This window comes from Armigeres subalbatus, chromosome 2 (assembly GCF_024139115.2).
Source record: "Armigeres subalbatus isolate Guangzhou_Male chromosome 2, GZ_Asu_2, whole genome shotgun sequence".
NCBI classification, from domain to species: Eukaryota; Metazoa; Arthropoda; class Insecta; order Diptera; family Culicidae; genus Armigeres; species Armigeres subalbatus.
In genome coordinates, this window is record NC_085140.1 from 260,518,025 (window position 1) to 260,537,144 (window position 19,120).

Here is a 19,120-nt window from a genome sequence, read left to right on the forward strand (position 1 = left end):
ATGACAAACACAAAATTTAACTGATAAGATGAAAAACTGCAACAAAAACAGCAATTTTGTAATTATATTTCAACTCAAATACAAAACATTGTAGAATTCGGCATCACTGCAATCATATCGTTACGTATACACACAAGTAATAGTGTGCGTATTTTATGTTGGAAACAGTATTATTGATATAGGTACAGGCATAGGATTAACTGTTTTTGAATGTTATTGAAATAGGTGCATGGCGGAGATGATGTTTTTTAGCTAAATACTTCTATAATGTGATGAAAATTTCATTTTTGAAGTTACCAAATTGTTTTCAATTAAAAATTACATGAGCCGAGCATAATTATTCGCATGTTTTTTGATTATTGGGTGATAAATCAATGCATTTCATATGCGCATTGTCTTATTGTTATTGATATAGGAACAGATACCCTATAACAATAAATTATAGAATACCAAAAGAAACCCAAAGTTGTTAAAGACTGTAGATTTAAAATGGAAACTTGCATTTGAAGCCAAAACTGTATAATCAGGCAAAGTTATATAAAGGACATTGTGTAACGGTTCTGATTAGATCCATAGAATCTTGGCATAATGAAGATAGTTTTGAGATTCTGAATAAAACTTGTATGCCCTTAGAAAAACCTTCAGTTCAGTTCAGATGCTTCGCTGAAGTTAATATATCTTAAGAATTTCCAATACCTCCAGAGCTACGGAATGTCCCTAATACTCTTAGGAATCTATAGGGATATTCAGTGATGAACTTCATAATTATTTTTTAAAAAATCACCAATAAAGAAATTCTAAAAAAATATATAAAAAATATAGGGATATTTTGGAATATTTCTAAACCATTACAAATTTTTCTCGAAATTTTTATAACATATTCGCAAGTCCACATTTTTTTGTATCCTCCTGATGCATCGAAGGTGTGCGAGTTCTAGATATACTAATACCTGATACACTTTACAACTTGATAACATGAACAAAATGTTCGAATTCATGAAAATTTATAATTTCCATGCTGGGTTTAGTTTGATTTTGAATCAGTTAAAATTGTCCATCTTCAAAATTGATCGGATTAACCATATGTTTTAGTTATATAAGGTTTAAAAAAAAAATGTTCCTGGAAAAAAACCACGTGGTCAAGGGGGGGGGGAGGTGTGTCTGCCAAATGACCACGATAAACCACATGGGGGGAGGGGGGAGTTGAAAATCTAAAAAATTATGACCACGTGGTTTCTGGATGGCCCCTTGGTACATATAGTCGAATGGATATTTGAAAGAAAGGAACTTAAGGAACTTAAGTCAATAATAATTGAAAAATAAATTATTTATTGCGGTGTTTCAAAATGTCACATGTAATTATTGCTCTTTAGTCCACTATCCACCAAATAAATAGACATTTGGTCGGATAGCCATTTAGTTGAGATCAGATCTTGGCAACGACTTTTACTGATGACCATCTCACTTCAGAGTTGGATTTCATGGACCCAACTAGGTGTAGTAGTACATGGGTTCACGAGAAAATACATTTTCCTTTTGATTTGCGTAAGTTTATTCTATCTTTCTAACATTTATTAAAATTTCAGGAGTTTTTTTAGGAATTTTATGGATATTTGGCGATCCATACTGTTAAGAAAATGATGTTGAGCTTTTTAGTGGAATGTCTTTACTTGTCATAAGACGAGTTAATACAATCCCATTGAATTCCACCACTTAATTGTATCTTGACAGATACCTATTTCGACCTCAACAGTAAGGTCGTCTTCAGTGTCTCGTACTTGAATCAACTTGTCGTTACTCGAACAAAAACTGAAAAGCAATTATCATGAGCTGCAGTCACAAGAACAGAACATTACTTAAATGAATTGGAAATTACAAATACATAGATTGTAAAGATAGTCACTGAACAATCATTTCATGATGAAAATAACTTGTATGACAACAGAAAATGAAAGCTTTATGAGCCAACACAACAATATCGATGATTTTCAGAAAAAGAAACAGACATGATACAATTAGTTGAACACTAAACTTACGAGAATCAATTTGAAAGAACAGCGGTAGATATCTATCCGTGCAAGAACCAATATTTGGCTAGCTCTACTTTACGTATTCTAAGTATGACATCTATAAGGCTACTCCCGCTTCGCTGCAGGAAGGCGCATAATTTACAGGCAACTACAGCCCCGAGTGAACGGCAGCGAGCGCGCTTTCAGTTGCTCCCTTCCTTCTTATGGGTATCGAAGACGGATATGAGCTCTTTCACGGTGGTACAACTGATGATCAGCTTTGTCAGCTGCTGCTTCTGGCTGGAGCTTTTGCTCGACTCTTTCGCTTGTTTCTTTTTGCCTGCTTTGCGGAACACCGCCACCGCCGCCCGGTCGGCGTTGTTCGAGGGGAAATAGTTCACAAGCAGAGAAGCACACAAGCGATACCGAAAGAAAGAGAAATTAAAAAGTTAAAACGGCTGTAGCAAAAGTGTGGAAGTTTAGAGAGAATGTGTAGGAAAGATTAGTAGAGAAGGTGTACCGAAGTGTACCAAGCTTTAGTCAGCTGAAGCTTTGCTTTCGAATGTCGAATAAGCTACGGACACAACTTGCAAACAAGCTTTCGTGCAATCACCACCCTCCGGTCTGGTTGGGAGTTGGAGCTGGGGTGGCTTTTTGAATCAAACTACCAAGCGTACCCAACGGGATGCGGAAATTGGGTGGACTCACCTTTGACTCGTTCCTTAACGTAGCGCGGCCGGTTGTTAGGGGTCTTGATCTCCGGAAGGATTGTATTTGGTGTCATTGGCTGAGATCGTTGTAACTTTTGCATGAAACTTAGTTGTTTCATGTTTTCTTCGCTGTTCTCCTTGGACTTGGACGAAACGTACGTAGAGGACGCACTCGGCTGGAGCCATTCGTGGCGAGCGGCTTCTTCCGGTGTCATGCGTTTCTTGGGATCCCATCTGGAAAAAGACAAAGAGAATGGATGTTAATTTTGAAATATTGCATGACTGTATCCTGGAACAAATCAAGGTTTTTTTTGTTGGATTATTTTCCTAGCTCACATCGTCTGAATGGGTGGCAAAAAGCGGTTGGGAAAGCGTTACAAAACGCATAGATCTATATATCAACGTTGATATTGCTCGTTGGTAAAAAGTATGTGAGCTATACTCTCTCTATACTCTATACGCTATAGTCTATACATTTAATCATTTTTTAGGCATTAAAGTGATCTAATAGATCTAATAATAGTGTACAGTTGATTGATACATCAGTGGAATATGTGTTTCGAAGCTTGCAGCTATTTGTGAACAAAGCTAAAATATGTATTGTTTTCCCTTTGCTTCCAACTGTAAATGAAAATTATCATTCTAGTATTGAAGAATATAGTCGTTCGTATTATTTTGCTGTTTTGTACAATTCTCTCACGTCAATCAACCTCTACTACTGCGCGCTGCATGTACACCGTATACCGTGACTAAGTTAATAAGGGAGATAAAAGGATTTTCGTGTCCATTTTCCTCACAGTTATTTCGTTTCCATATCCTCAGTTACAACCTTCGTCACCTGCAGCATCTCTTCTCCATCGGATGGTTAAACGCTCAACAAGAGCAACGAACGAAACGTTCGCCGGAACATAGCCGTTAATCGAATTGTATAGATGGAAAATCATTTCGGAAGAAATATGGTGGAAGCAGTGTGGAGGACGGCGAGAAGTTCCCAAAAATGGATCCAAATGAGGAAAAATAAACCGAACTTTTTTCTCCGACAAGCTGTTGGGGCATCGCGTGATATTTTGATGGTTCATTGATTCGTGACGGGAGCAGGGGCGGTGCTATACCTACAACCTGGCTATTTTTCGGTTGAACATTTTCATTCATAACTGATACACTAACTAATGCTCGTGGCGAAGCGAGCGGCGTGAAGTGATAGCGAAGAAGGCTCGGAGTGGCACGTCGGAAGTGGCCATGAGTGAACGTGAGCAGGGCCAATGCTGACGCTGAGCGCGATCAAGGTGGGTACAGTCGGGACTCGGGAAGTAAGTGAATAGTAAAAGGTGAAGAGTGGTGATGTAGTTCCTTTTGAAAGCTTTAAACAGGTGTGAAGGATTAAAAGAGTTTATGGATGAAAACATCATTACAGCTATACAAATCCTATAAGTTGTAGAAAACGATATGGTGGCTTATTAGAATTCGCACTATAGTGTGAAATGCTGTGCAATGGGATACATTGAAGCGCACCGAGTACTAGCAAGGGTACAACACAAGTGCCAAAAGGCTCATCATTGTTTCATCATACAGTAATGTTGTGGAGGCGTTCAAAATTCTATAAATTTCCATTCGTTTACTGATTAGTAGAATTTAATTTGAAATATGTCTGTTAGTCTACATCAAGTGATTGAAAGCGTGGCTTGATTGAATACTTCAATGCGTTTGGGCATATTGACACAAACTATGCAGACATTACGTAACAACTAACGACTCATATAGGGGTATTTCACCAATATAGCCGTCATTATTTTAGTCAATGAAACCAGAGTATATGTAATTAAGAGTGGCGAGGCGACACTGTTAGAATTGGAACAAAATTCATCTGTCATTCGCATACAAAATCGTGTTCCAAACGAGCAGGATACCTGTCAAATGCGGCACATGTCGCCACTCTTAGGGTCTGTCTCGTTTGGAGAATTAAACTGAAATTCAACTTAAAAGTGACATTTCAATATTTTCGAATAGCCCTGCTCGCAGAGCAAGATTTCTTTACAGATATCGCATCATTTTGCATTGATGTCTTATTGAAATTACCATTTTTATGATTTTCGAACTGTCACTTTAATTTTAATTTTCCAAATGAGACAGACCCTTAATTACATACACTCTGAATGAAACCACTCAAACTACTTAGAGTGAAACCAGCAGTGATTCATTTTGAATATGAATCTCAAAATTCTCCCAGCAGCTTTTCTATATTCATTTTTATACCAATCATCTGTCAAAATTTAAAACTGGTACAACGCTCTGTTCTATTTTCTGCAGATTTGAACCACGAGTGAATCACAAGATTGAAATATTTTGCAATTGTTTAGGCGTAATTTTATCTTCGAATCATTCCACTGTGCAATAACGGCGCCTATCTGGACAGCAATATAATTACTTCATTTAATTAATTTATTTTTAAAGAAACCAGGGGAAACCAGCGAGTTTGTTCTATTTTGCTCCAGATTCAAATTGTGCTATGAATAGTGGTCGAAAATTGAGAATGAAACTGAATCACTTCTGATTTAACTCTTCCCAGGTAACCAATAAGCATTAAAGTAAGCACTATAGTAGCATTATAATGGCATTGCATATGCTTCATGCTGTAAATAAGCATTTCGAAAACCTGGCTGTTCTAAATAAGCATTCTCAAAGCAATCATGAGAGGCATAGTCTTATAATAGCATTTTGAATGCACAATGTTGTTTTTCGTTAAGTGCAATGGAACAGCTACATTAGTGCCACTTTAAGGCCTGTAGTGTTCATACGTCAAACGTTTTCCAATATGGAACCATATAGCGGAGACTATTTGTCCAATGAACTTAAATTTGAGAATAGAAATCGGTACGTGCAGAATGTTTTTTTCCATTCCGACCATTGACAGGAGTAATTGTCGTTAACCTAACCCTATCACTAATTACATATTTTAGCTACATTTGATTATTCCATTGCACTATTTTCGATTAATGCATTAAAGCAGCACTACTGTAGCTGTTTCATTGCAACTGGGTATGACGTTTGTGACGGTTGCATTCTGAAATGAGTTAGATTAAGTTTCAATGATCCTGAAAGGGGGTTTTGTTTATGTTGGGCAAAATTATTCCCACTACCATCTCTCTCTTATGGGCCAGCTGGTAAGGGCGATGACAACTACAGCGTCGGGTGGCAAGAGCGTGAGTTCGAATCCCGCTCGAAGAAAGTAAAAAATTATGTTCCATTTCAAATATGAAAATACAATAACGATATAATATGTAAAAAAATAATTAGAAAAAAAATGCCATTGAAAAAACCTTTTTTCTTATTTTTAAAATTAAGCATTTATTCAGCATTTCGGATGCTGAATAAATGCTACTCAGCAAAATTTCTACTTTATCGATAAAGTAGGATTGAGCATTTAAGCAGCCATATATTGGGCCAAAACCTGCATTAAAATAGCATTAAAGGCGACTATAGGGCATATTGGCATTTAATGCTTTGCAGTAAAGGCGCATATAATGCCACTTAAATGCTTTATATAATGCTTACTGGTTACCTGGGTTAGTTTTAGGCTGTTGTGGTATACAAAGGAACTTCCGGATAAATTTCCAGAGAAGATCCTGGAGGGACTTCCGGATGAAGTCCTGGAGGAATTTCCGGACGAAATCCTAGGAAATCTTCCAAGCCTGGAGGAACTTCCGGACGAAATCCTGAAGGAAATTCCGGACGAAATCCTGGAGGAACTTCCGGATGACATCCTGGAGGAACTTCCGGAAGAAATCATGGAGGAACTTCTAAGCGAAATCCATAAGGAAATTCCAGAAATCTTGGAGGAACTTCCGGATGAAATACTGGAAGAAATTCCGGACGAAATCCGAGTGGAACTTCAAGATAAAACCATGGACGACATCATGGAGTAATTCCCGCACAATATCTTGGAGAAATATTCGGAAGAATTCCTGGATGATCTTCCGGACGAAAGTCTGGAAGAAATTTGAAGGAATTCCTGGAGGAAATTCTGGACGAAATCCTGGAGGAGTTTCCAGACGAAATCCTGGATGAGTTTCCGGACGAAATCCTAGAGGAACTTCTGAATAAAATCTTGGAGGAACTTTTGGAAGTAATTCTGAAGGAATCTCAGGACGAAATTCCGGAGAAACTGCCGGACGAAATCCTGGAGGAACTGAAAGAAGAACCCTAGAGGAGCTTTCGGACAAAATCCTGGAGGAACTTTCGTACGGAATCCTGGAGAAAAATTTCCGAACGAGATCCTTGAGGAAATTTCGAACAAAATCCTGGAAGCACTTTCAGAAGAATTTCTGAAGAAACTTTTGGACGAAATCCTGGAAGAACTTTCAAAAGAAATTATGGAGGAATTTCCGGGCGAAAACCTGAAGGAACTTCCGGACGAAAGTCTAGGGGAACTTCCGGAGGAATTCCTGGATGAACTTCAGGACGAATTCCTTGAAGAACTTTCGGACAAAATCCTGGAGGAACTTCCGGACGAAATTCTGGAGGAACTACTTGTCGAAATCCTGGAGGAACTTCTGAAAAAAATTCTGAAGAAACCTCCGGACAAAATCTTGGAGAAACTTTCGGACGAAATCCTGGAGGAACTTTCAGACGAAATCCTGGAGGAACTTCCGGACGAAATCATGAAGGAACCTCCTGACGAAAGTCTAGAGAAACTTCTGGAGGAATTCCTGGATGAACTTCAGGACGAATTCCTGGAAGAACTTTCCGTCTAAATCCTGAAGGAACTTCCGTATGGAATCCTGGATGAACTTTCGGTCGAAATTCTGGAGAAACTTTCGGACAAAATCCTGGAGGAGCTTCCGGAAAAAAATCCTGGAGGAACTTCTGGACGAAATCCTGGAGGTAATTGCAGACGAAATCCTGGAGGAACCTCCGGACGAAATCCTGGACAAACATTCGGTCGAAATTCTGTAGGAAATTCTGAAGGACTTCCTGTATAAACTTCTGGGCGAAATTCTGGAGGAACTTCCGAACGAAATCTTAGATTAACTCCCGCAGGATATCTTGTAGGAACTAGCGGAAGAATACCTGGATGAACTTCCGGACGAAATCCTGGAGGAACTTCCGGACGAAATGCTGGAGAAACTACCGGAAGAAATTTTGGAAGAAATTCTGAAGGAATTCCTGGAGGAACTTTCGGACGAAATCTTGGAGGAACTTCCGGATGGCATCCGGAAGAAACTTTCGGAAGAAATCCTGGAGGAACTTTTTGACGAGATCCAGGAGGAAATTCCTGACGAAATCCTGGAGGAACTGCCGGCCGAAATCCTGAAGGAACTGAAAGAAATTCTGAAGGAACCTCTAGAATAAATTTTAGAGGAACTTCCGGAAGAACTCCTGGAGAAACTGCCGGACGAAATCCTGAAGGAACTTCTGGACAAAATCCTGGAGAAACTTTCGGACGAAATCCTGGAGCAACTTTCGTATGGAATCCTGGATGAACTTCCAGTCGAAATCCTGGAGGAGCTTTCGGACGAAATCCTGAAGGAACTTCCGGACGAAATCCTGGAGGAACTTCTGGACGAAATCTTGGAGGAACTTTCGGACGAAATCCTGGAGGAACTTCCGGACGAAATTCTGGAGGAACTTCCGGGTGGCATCCGGGAGAAACTTTTGGAAGAAATCCTGGAGGAACTTTTTGACGAAATACAGGAGGAAATTTCAGACGAAATCCTGGAGGAACTGCCGGCCGAAATCCTGGAGGAACTTACAGACAATTCCTTGAGAAACTTTCGGACTAAATTCTGGGGCAACTTCCGTATGGAATCCTGGATGAACTTGACTTTGAAATCCTGGAGGAACTTCTGGAAGAAAGGAACCTACGGACGAAATCTTGGAGGAACTTATCGACGAAATCCTGGAGAAACTGCCAGACGAAATCCTGGAGAAGCTTTTGTATGGAATCCTGGATGAACTTCCGGTCGAAATCCTGAAGGAACTTCCGGACGAAAGTCTAGAGGAACTTCCGGAGGAATTCCTGGATGAACTTTAGGACGAATTCCTGGAAGAACTTTTGGACGAAATCCTGGATGAGATATCGGATGAAATTGTAGAGGAACTTCCAGAAGAATACCTGAAAAAACTTCCGGACGAAATCCTTGTGAAACTTCCGGACGAAATTCTAGAGGAACTTTCGGACGAAATCATGGAGAAACATCCGGATGAAATCCTTAAGGAACCTCTGGACGAAATTCTGGAGGAACTTTTGGACGAAATCCTGGAGGAGCTTCCGGACGAAATCCTGGATGAACTTCCTGGACGAAATCCTGGAGGAACTTCCGGTCGAAATGCTGGAGAAACTACCGGAAGAAATTTTGGAGGAAATTCGGAAGGAATTCCTGGAGGAACTTCCTGGACGAAATCCTGGAGGAACTTCTGGAAGAAATTCTGAAGGAACTTCTGGAAGAAATTCTGAAGGAACCTCCGGACGAAATCTTGGAGGATCTTCTGGACGAAATCTTGGAGAAACTACCGGACAAAATCCTGGAGGAACTTCTGGACAAAATCCTGGAGAAACTTTCGGACTTAATCCTGGAGCAACTTCCGTATGGAATCCTGGATGAACTTCTGGTCGAAATCCTGGAGGAGCTTCCGGACAAAATCCTGGAGAAACTTCCGGACGAAATCCTGGAGGAACTTCTGGAAGAAATCCAGGAGGAACTTCTGGACGAAATCCTGGAGGAGCTTCCGGACGAAATCCTGGAGGAACTTCCGGATGACATCCTGGAGAAACTTTCGGAAGAAATCCTGAAGGAACTTTTTGACCAGGAGGAAATTCTAGACGAAATCCTGGAGGAACTGCCGGCCGAAATCCTGAAGGAACTTCCGGACGAAATTCTAGAGGAACTTTCGGACGAAATCCTGGAGGAACTTCTGGACGAAATGCTGGAGAAACATCCGGACGAAATTCTGGAGGAAATTCTGAAGGAATTCCTGGAGGAACCTCTGGACGAAATCCTGGAGGAACTTCCGGACGAAATCCTGGAGGAGCTTCTGGACGAAATCCTGGAGGAACTTCCTGAACGAAATCCTGGAGGAATTTCTGGACGAAATGCTGGAGAAACATCCGGACGAAATTCTGGAGGAAATTCTGAAGGAATTCCTGGAGGAACTTCTGGACGATATTCTGGCGGAAATCCTGCAGAAACTTCCTGCACGAAATCCTGGAACTTACAGAAGAATACCTGGAGAAACTTTAGGACTAAATCCTGGAGTAACTTCCGTATGAAATCCTGGATGAGATCCTGGAGGAGCTTCCAGACGAAATTCTGGAGGAATTTCCTGGACGAAATCCTGGAGTAACGAAACGTCGGGCAGAGTAAAACGCTAATCGTTTAATGGTTTTAAAGACTGAGATAGCCAAAATTTCTACATCCTGGAGTAACTTCTGTATAAGATTCAGGAGGAACTTCTTGAAGAAAGGAACCTACGGACGAAATCTTGGAGAAACTTCTGGACAAAATCCTGGAAAAACTGCCGGACGATATCCTGGAGGAACTTCCGTATGGAATCCTGGATGAATCCGGTCGGTCGAAATCCTGGAGGAACTTTCGGACGAAATCCTGTTGGCACTTGCAGAAGAATTTCTATAGAAACTTTCGGACGAAATCCTGGAGGAACTTCCAGATGAAATCTGGAGAAACTTTCGAAGAAATATCTGAAGGAATGTCCAGAGGAATTTTTTGATAATCTTCCCATCAAAATCGTGGCACTTGTAAAGAAATTCCGGAGAATTTTTGACGTTTGAAACTAATCCACGCCAACCCACGCCGTCGCCGATCATCAACGGCGTGTCGCCAACACGCCGTCGCTGGTAAAATTTCAGTGGGCACACAGGTCTAGTATAAAAGCAGTTGTAAGAACAACATCAACATCACAACATAAATACACTGGAATCGCTTTTTACGCGGTTGGTTTTCATCAATTTCTTGATCTACATACCTGAAAGTCCCCAACATTCAAAATAACACCAAATTTTCCTCGACTTTTTGTGGATTTTTCGTAGAAAAAACTTTATGTTTTATTAGCTCCAGGTGCCAAAAAAATAGAAAACCGCGTGAAAACGACCTCAGTGCACCCGTATAACAAAAATATGACTGTCTGTAGAATCTAACCAAAATTCTAGTTGATGAGGGGGGGAGCGAGTAAGTAATTTAGTGAGTGAATTAACAAATAAGTTAATGAGCAAGTGAGCGAAAAAGTGAATGGGCGAATGAATGATTATTGCTTAGGGCTGTCCATATACCACGTGGACAGGTTTTGATCAGTTTCAGATACTCCCCTCTCCCAGCGTGCACAGTTGTTCATATAAATTTTCAACAACATGTATGCACCGTGGACATTCGCTTTACCCCCCTCCCCCCAAAACTGTCCACGTGGTATATGAACAGCCTCTTCTTAGTAGAGTATGAATAGAAAAGTAAACGAACGTGATAAAGTTATTGTATGAGAGAATAAGTGACTAAGTAAGTAAGTGAATGAGGAAACTGATGAGATGAGTAAGTGAGCAAGTGAGTAAAAGAATGAGCAAATGAGAGAGTTAGTTAATGAGTGAGAGATTAAGAAAGTTAGTGAGTTAGTGAGTGAGTGAGTGAGTCTGAGTTAATTAGAAGGTGAGAAAAGTTTGAGAGAAAGCAAGAGTTAGTGTATAAGTGAGACAGTGAGTGAGAATGATTGAGTGAGATAGTAAACAATCAGTTACACACTTATGAGGCAAGAAGGAAGCGTGCGAAGGAGTGTGTGACTGAGTGAGTAAAAAGTAAATAAGTGAGTAAGTGAGAAAATGAGCGTGCAAATGAATGATAATGCGCCGTTCCCGTCAACATTTTTTATTCGCTCAATCGATTCTTTATTTTACTTAAGGTCAACTTTCTCAAAGAACTCATATTTTTTGACGCCTCTAAGTATTTTAAAAATTTAAAACAAAAAATCGAAAAGCGCTATTTTTCAAAATCGACCCCAGGGGGGTCCCGTAGCGTAGTTGGCTACACGTTCGCCTTACAAGCGAATGGTCATAGGTTCGATTCCCAGCCCCTCCACCAAACCCTCGTCAGTCGCCGGATCCGCAGCTCATACGGTGGCGCCTTACCATCACGGCGGCCTGACGACGACTGACAACTTGTTCTTCTCGGAGGCATTCCTCCAACGTTACCCGGATTAATGGCAACCAAACGATGCAACGATCATTGAATACACGACATGGACAAACGGACACAATGGACTCACGATGAGATGGACTGGCAACGACAATAATTATGGTAATGGAAAATCTAAAATAGATTCTGTGTGGATTCTGTAGAGCAGAATACCACAGTAGATCTCGGCACAGTAGCGGTCAAGTAACACAGAGTGCCTAACAAATAAATAAAGGAATAAAAAAATCGACCCTACATTCGCCCGATTTTGAACGAATATCGGGGATTTTTACGGCCGGCTCACACGTGCAGCACTTTTCGGGTTTGTTTCGAAGTTTAAAATAGTTAGTTGGATTAAAATAGTTACTTAAATTAAAATAGTTAGAGGCTTAAAAATATGGGTTCTTCGGGAAAGTTGACCTTAAATAAGCCAAAGAATTGACTGAGACAATAAGTACACTCCTGTACTCTCCCGTGTGGTGGCTTGGCAACTACTAAGCACGTGTGCTGGGTCGTGATTTTATCACGATTTTGTCACGGTTTGGTCACCCCAAAAAATAATAAATAATATAAAAATAATAAATAATACCTCAGATAACAATGATTTTCATTAAAAAAAACTTTCACCGCTTGTGGTTTATTATGAATTATTTTTGAGTACCTCTCAAAAATTATTTAAGCTTTTCCGACAAGAAATTACGGGTTCCGTTTCTAATTTTCTGGGGGAGCCTTTATTGTAGTCTTAGACCCCCTAGTCATCTCTTATTCACTTAATGACAAATATTATTTAAACGGCTTCATTTATTTTAAAACAAAAATAATCATGCCAAACTAAGTAGGTTTTTGCGTCCAATTAAAGTGTTTGTATTTTTGTTTGTTTGTTACAAGAAAAACTTCATTGGATGTATTCAAATACTGCACAGAAAAAAAAACCGCTGAGGGTATTTTTCTACAATACCAGCACGGAATGGTTGCCGACCTTGACTGAAATATTTGACTGCACATTTCCTGAAATTAATTCATGCACGATAATTAACTCGTTCCTATGGTACGAGGTCACTATGCCAGCACTAGTTCCATAGCAATAACGAATTCATCCACCGTCGAATGAATGAATCAAACATTTTTTCCCGCTTTTGATGTTATCCTTTTGTGCTTTTTTTCCCCCCGGCAGCTAGTTAGGAGGCTTGCCGGCACGAACGGCGATGGCCGGCGCCGAGACGTCGTGGAATAGAACATGGTGTTTTATTGTTGGGTTTGGCAAAGTCATGGAAAAATGTCTTCCCTGAACTGCCACTGGCTTCAGTAGCGGGCTCATAATTACATGCAATTTGAAAGCATAACATGGCCATACAGACAGAACACCGTCTATTGTATTTTTGTCACGCATTGACGATCATTTCGAATGGAAACAACTAGTCGGTGCTATTTATGGCGATCAAGCTTTTTCGATTTACCAGGTAACGTATTTCTGCTAAACAAAATCACATTCTAAATATATACGAAGAAAAATGAAAAACGGTATCTATTTCCCATCTAATGTCCTTTATGAGGATGTGAGACAACTCCATCGTGATAGGAAATATTCTTTCAAGATAGGTTTGGATACTCACATACCACGTTGGCGCCATCAAACACTGTATTGCGGCACAAAAATTTAGTATGCAAATTATTTCTGTATCTGGCGCAACAATAATGTACTCTGCCGAAAATTAGAAAGATAATATTCAAGAAATCTAACAAATGATAATAGTCAATATCGTTAGAGATGAAGGTTATTCGACTTTATTTTTCATGTAGAATTTGAAAAAGCAACACACATCATCAGAATATATAATATATAGCCAAGCAAAGATGTGCTCGACTTGCGGTTAGCGGCAGTATCAGCTATTGGATTTTTTAAAAGCCAAATGAAAGTTGAATTTTGTTTGAACTGCACAGCAAAAAGTACTAGAGATATACTGCCGTCATACGCATATTTGTCCCATGTTTGCTGGGATTTCCTATGTACATGGGACAATTATGCGTAGAACGGCAGTATAACGATGTGTAAAAACGCAGGAGTTGGCAACAAGCGTATTTCAAGCATTTAAATTTGAAATGGCAATAAATTGGATGATGTTGTTGAGATTTACATGCTCCAAATATCTGCATCTGTATTTAAAATGCTTGATCTGTGTATTGCGCAATAAATATCAATAGAACCAGTGCACTGAAAAGTGATTATCAGGTCCAAGTGTCCGATGGAATAAATCGGTTAAATACTTTAAAAAACATTTAAACAACTAAAGAGATATTTACAGGAATTTGGTTTGCGAATTTACTTACTCTAGGCATTTGCTGACAAAATCGATGAACACGGTGTCGTTGCAGCGGAGTGCCTGCGAGATCGTTTTGGACGCTGGTTTCCGTTTGCGTCCCTTGGAATTGGTTATGCACCTGGGAGTGCCTCTCGAATCTGCGTGAGTAAGAAACATGTGAACGTCATTATTATTGTTGTGTTTCGAGACTACCCAGTGCTCGATTCGCATCGTCAAATGTGCGTCAGTATAGTAAGATTGAAATATATTACCGAAAAATAACCTCCTCCTGGTGGCAGTATTGATGAGATCATCCGGTGGATGGCCGAGCACTTCCATGATGCAAGCCAATTGTTCCACTTCATTCTCCCCGGGGAACAGCGGATATCCGGTGTACAGCTCCGCCAGTATACATCCTGCGAACGACAGAGAAAACAAAAACGAATGGGTGTATGTTAGTGGACACATTTTTGCGGAAAATTTAATCAACACGTTTGGGGTGGGAAGCAGCCAAGGCTGAAAGGTCGACGCAATCCAAGTCAACAAACTGTTGAATGGTTTCCATTTACGTACTATGTTCATTAGACGTGCTGACCAACCAACGCTAGGATTGAAATAGAAAAGAAAGTTACGGCCTTGCATGAAGGTCGATTTCCTTCATCCCGATAGCCCATCTGCACGCACGACCCATCTCCGGTGAACGACCGTTCGCCGTGAAGTAGGGAAGAATATGTACTAAATCGCTACGCACGGTGTGTTAGAACAATTTGGATTCAAAACATTAGTTATTTATTATATTTGTAGATGACTATTTGTGTCATTTTTATGTCTATCAAATACAGTCACTCTCAAAATTGAGCGTACAGCATGGATTAGATGGATATATTCGTAAATTCCAAAGGAAATTTAATTGTTGGCTCGGTTGTTTTCAATGCATTGCAATATTCATCCCTTCCTTCAATGTATGCGTACATAAAATGGTTGAATTTTTTTGTCTAAAGTTCATTTATTTGAAAATGATCTTAAAATACGCCTATTAGATGTTACAAAATTGAGCGTACAGCGAATTTTTTTCTATAAAATTTCTTATTATAAACACGATTAATGTATTTTAATATTGTTTTTTCATGATTATATTTATAACAATAAACATCCGCTACTTAAACATTCAATGTTTTGAAATTAAACTATGTTTTAATCAAAATGGCGAACAAGTAAGATGTATTAACAATGCTATTTAACAGTTCAATGCTGCTGGGCAAAATAGATGCTTTAAGATACGGATTTCTCCGGTATTGTGTCTTATATATGATAGATTATTAAAATCGAGCGAGACATACGATAAATTTAGGAAAATTCAGTCAGTAAATGATGAAAACAGATGTAAACATACAGAGAAAAGGACAAATGTTGGGAATGGCATATTTCAAATTAAGTATAATTTTATTTAAAAGTCGATGTATAGGTAGCTTATAAGCTCAGGACACTTATTAATAATAATATTAATTAAAGAGCAGAACATGGATACATTATAAGATGTCATTTTATATTTGAAGACTCAGTCACCGTAGGAACAAATTTTGTTGAATCATTTAAATTCACCAAGATATTATTAAATAAGCTGTCGAACTCTTAAAAACCCAGATTAATCCACCTAGCAGTGATGATGCCTTTCTCGTGCATTATAAAATATATTGAAAAAATCACATTAGAAAGGTCAAAAAAGCTCTTTGGGGGAATAGATCACATTTTTTCGATCATTTTTAATATTTTTGCCTTGCCACCATTCAAAAAAATTGTTCTTTGAATTTTCAAGGGGACCTTTGGGGAAAAACAATGATTTTTCAATAATTCCGAAAGCAATAATCGGGCCCATTTCCAATAGCAAACAATTCCCGTCGAATGCAACTTGTTGCGAGTAAATCGGATAATTCTAAGTTCTAAAAAGTGAGTCTACAAAATTTGTACACATACACACCTACATACACATAAACAGACGTCACCTCAGTTTGTCGAGCTGCTGAGTCGATCGATATATAACACTATGGGTCTCCGGGACTTCTACAAAAAGTTTTTTAGCAATCATATAGCCTTTCGGTACAACTTTGTTGTACGAGAAAGGAAAAAATGCATATGTTACAAATATGCGATCGTGCGGTAGTACAATGATTAGCGATAGTAAATACAATGATTAGCGCAACGGCGCGTTTTGAAAAATACATATGGATTAAAATTCGATATGTTTCCAACTTTCCTGATTCCCACGTAGTGTTTTTCACCAATGTAATAATAAAGTTCAATCATACTACATAGTTATATGTCATACATTGATATTGCAACCCTTTGTGTAATAATTGTACAAGTACATTTGTGAAAATGAAACCAACAATTCACATAAATATAAATGAAAAAAAAAATGGAACGTAACGTAACGAGTGCACGAGAAAGCATGTACGTAGGTATGCGATTTTTATTTCCAACGACGAAACTTTTACAGCTGTGTTGAGGCGGATGAAGTCATCGGCTTCGGGTCTCTAGCGCGTGTGTGTTCGTCCATTAGTTTTCGTGTTCCACATTTGAAGCTTTGGATAACTTTGCTTGAGAGGTTAGCATCATCAATAAAGCACGAAAGAAGCAACACAAACATTCATGCTGTCAGTTATATACACGGTGCGAAATTTATTCACCGCATGCAGAAATGCTACACCCTTAATTTGTTTTACTCAATATTGTGCGGTTACTTGCTAAGTTTTTTTAAACTTTATTAAGTGTTATTTTAATCTCCAGATTATGTTCAACACCGTACTTGCTAAATGGACACGGTCGGTTAAAGTAGCTGTTCCTTAAATAGTTCGTTAAAGTAGTCGCTAGATTATTCGCTGTTGGTTTGAGCGAGACAGAGTATATGTCAAAAAAATTAACCAGCAATCTGCGGTGTATTGTTCGAAATGATCGTTTATCAGCAATGGACTTTCTGCTGTACTATAGATCTTGCATAATTTATCAAAAGGACCTAAGTAACATTTTTTCATGAATTAATTTGAGTACTGCAATCAACAGAACAACATGAAAGCTATTGCGATTCTTTTCTAAAATTAGCATACTGGCTCACCAGTTACGCGCCGGGTCCCATGCGCCGAGTTGTGCGCCATGCAAAAAGTAAATAAACCAATGTCAAATAGATGTGAGCTTTCGGTAAGCTTTTCCACATTCGCTTGTAAGGTATGTAGCATATTGTCGTCCCTTTACGAAAAGATATTTTTAAGTGAAATTGTTCGAGGTTTAGTAGTTTTTTGCTTTTCTTTCGCCTGTGTTGCGTTCGGGATATGGTTTAAGTGGATATTAGTAGTGCAATTATGTTTAATTTGTGATGTAATATTCTACACTTAAATTGAGAAAAGGTCCATAATATGACACAATACCTTAGCGGCGCACAACTAAGCGAGGCAGAGGTGAATGAGCAAAATGCTATAATATCTCGAGAATCACAATATTGTTTGCAGTATTCAAATTAATTCATGAAAAAAAAATGTTACTTACGTCCTTTTGGAAAGTTAAGCGAGAATTCATGAAAAAAATTTTACTTGGGTCCTTTTGAAAAGTTATGCGGGAAATGTAATAAAATGCGTAAAGCCAAAATAGAACTTTTTGGGAACTTGCAAGTGTTCTGATTGTTTAAGTTGACTCTTTCTACATTTATTGCTCAATATTTAAGAAGTGCACTTAAGAGAAAAGTGCATACTTAGTTTATTCAAATTTGATTCAGATTATCTTTTGAAAAGGGTCAAACTTGTTTTTACTGATTTTTCAAATGGATATAATCGAAAAACGACCCTTCCTACAAAAAAGTGTTGTATGGGTGACTATCGCAAAATCAGTCAAACTTTCTAATAAAACTTTTTGAAAACTCAAAATTGAACTCCTACACTAAAAAAAATCGATTTAAAAATTAAAAGTCAATTTGCAAAAAACGCCCTTTTTGGTTTAGACGAAATTTTGTCTCAAGATAGGTGATTATGTTCCCTACCAACCGTCCATACATCGCAAGCTGGGCACTTTGAAGGGAAAAAATTTTCTAACAAAAACTTTTTCTTGACGGAATTGATTTTTCAGTGTCTTTAAGGGTGGATTTAACATATGTATACATAATATACTCATATTAAGTATTCCTGTACAGTCAGGCAGAGTACAATGTTTTGGTCGTAACTGGTCGCAACTAAAGAAGCTAATAATGGAAAATAATATTTTTTTTTGAAGATATAAACCCCTTCTTAATATTACTCTTAATTTAAAAACAAACTATATTTAGTGGCTAAATTAGACAATGTATCATAAAAATAGATTTGCTTGGGGTTCTATAACGATGGCTTTCATTGGTTTAATTTCAGATGAAAATACACTGAAAATAATTCCGACAAGAAAAAGTTTTTGTTAGAAAAACTTTTTTTCCTTAAGAGTGCCCAGCTTGCGATGTATGGACGGCTGGTAGGGAACATAATCACCTATCTTGAGACAAAATTTCAATTAAATAAAAAAGGGCGTTTTTTCGCAAATCGACTTTAAAATTTTTAAACTGATTTTTTTTCAGTGTAGGGCTCAATTTAGATTGTTTCCGATATTTTCACTAGAAAGTTTGACTGATTTTGCGATGGTCACCCATACAACACTTTTTTGTGGGATGCGTCGTTTTCTATTATATCCATTTGAAAATATTAGCAAAAAATTTCAGCTCTTTTCAAAGGATAGTCTAGATTAAATTTGGTAAAACATTTTGTTTTCATTTCGGATCATCTGGTGATTTTTCATTTCTCATTTTCATTTCTTACTTCTTACTTTTCACTCCTCACTTCGCACTTCTCACGTCTCACTTTTCAATTCGCACTGCACACATCGGCCCATAGGGGGAACAACTGGCAGAAATGACGCTT

At 38.6% G+C, this 19,120-nt stretch overlaps 1 protein-coding gene across 9 annotated transcripts in view; it reads right to left on the reverse strand.

The window, feature by feature from the left end:
- Positions 1 to 19,120, reverse strand: part of LOC134212148 (dual specificity tyrosine-phosphorylation-regulated kinase 2) — a 446,248-nt gene that overhangs the window by 12,136 nt on the left and 414,992 nt on the right. For 6 of the 9 annotated variants that reach the window (XM_062689745.1, XM_062689744.1, XM_062689749.1 and 3 more), the window contains 3 exons: positions 14,465 to 14,608; positions 14,221 to 14,350; positions 2,718 to 2,953 (listed from right to left, as the gene is read on the reverse strand). In XM_062689745.1, coding sequence (XP_062545729.1) covers positions 2,718 to 2,953; positions 14,221 to 14,350; positions 14,465 to 14,608 — 510 coding nt within the window. Of the gene's footprint in view, positions 1 to 2,036; positions 2,353 to 2,717; positions 2,954 to 14,220; positions 14,351 to 14,464; positions 14,609 to 19,120 lie in introns of all 9 variants that reach the window. The other 3 variants (XR_009979205.1, XR_009979206.1, XR_009979207.1) reach the window with 2 other exon arrangements.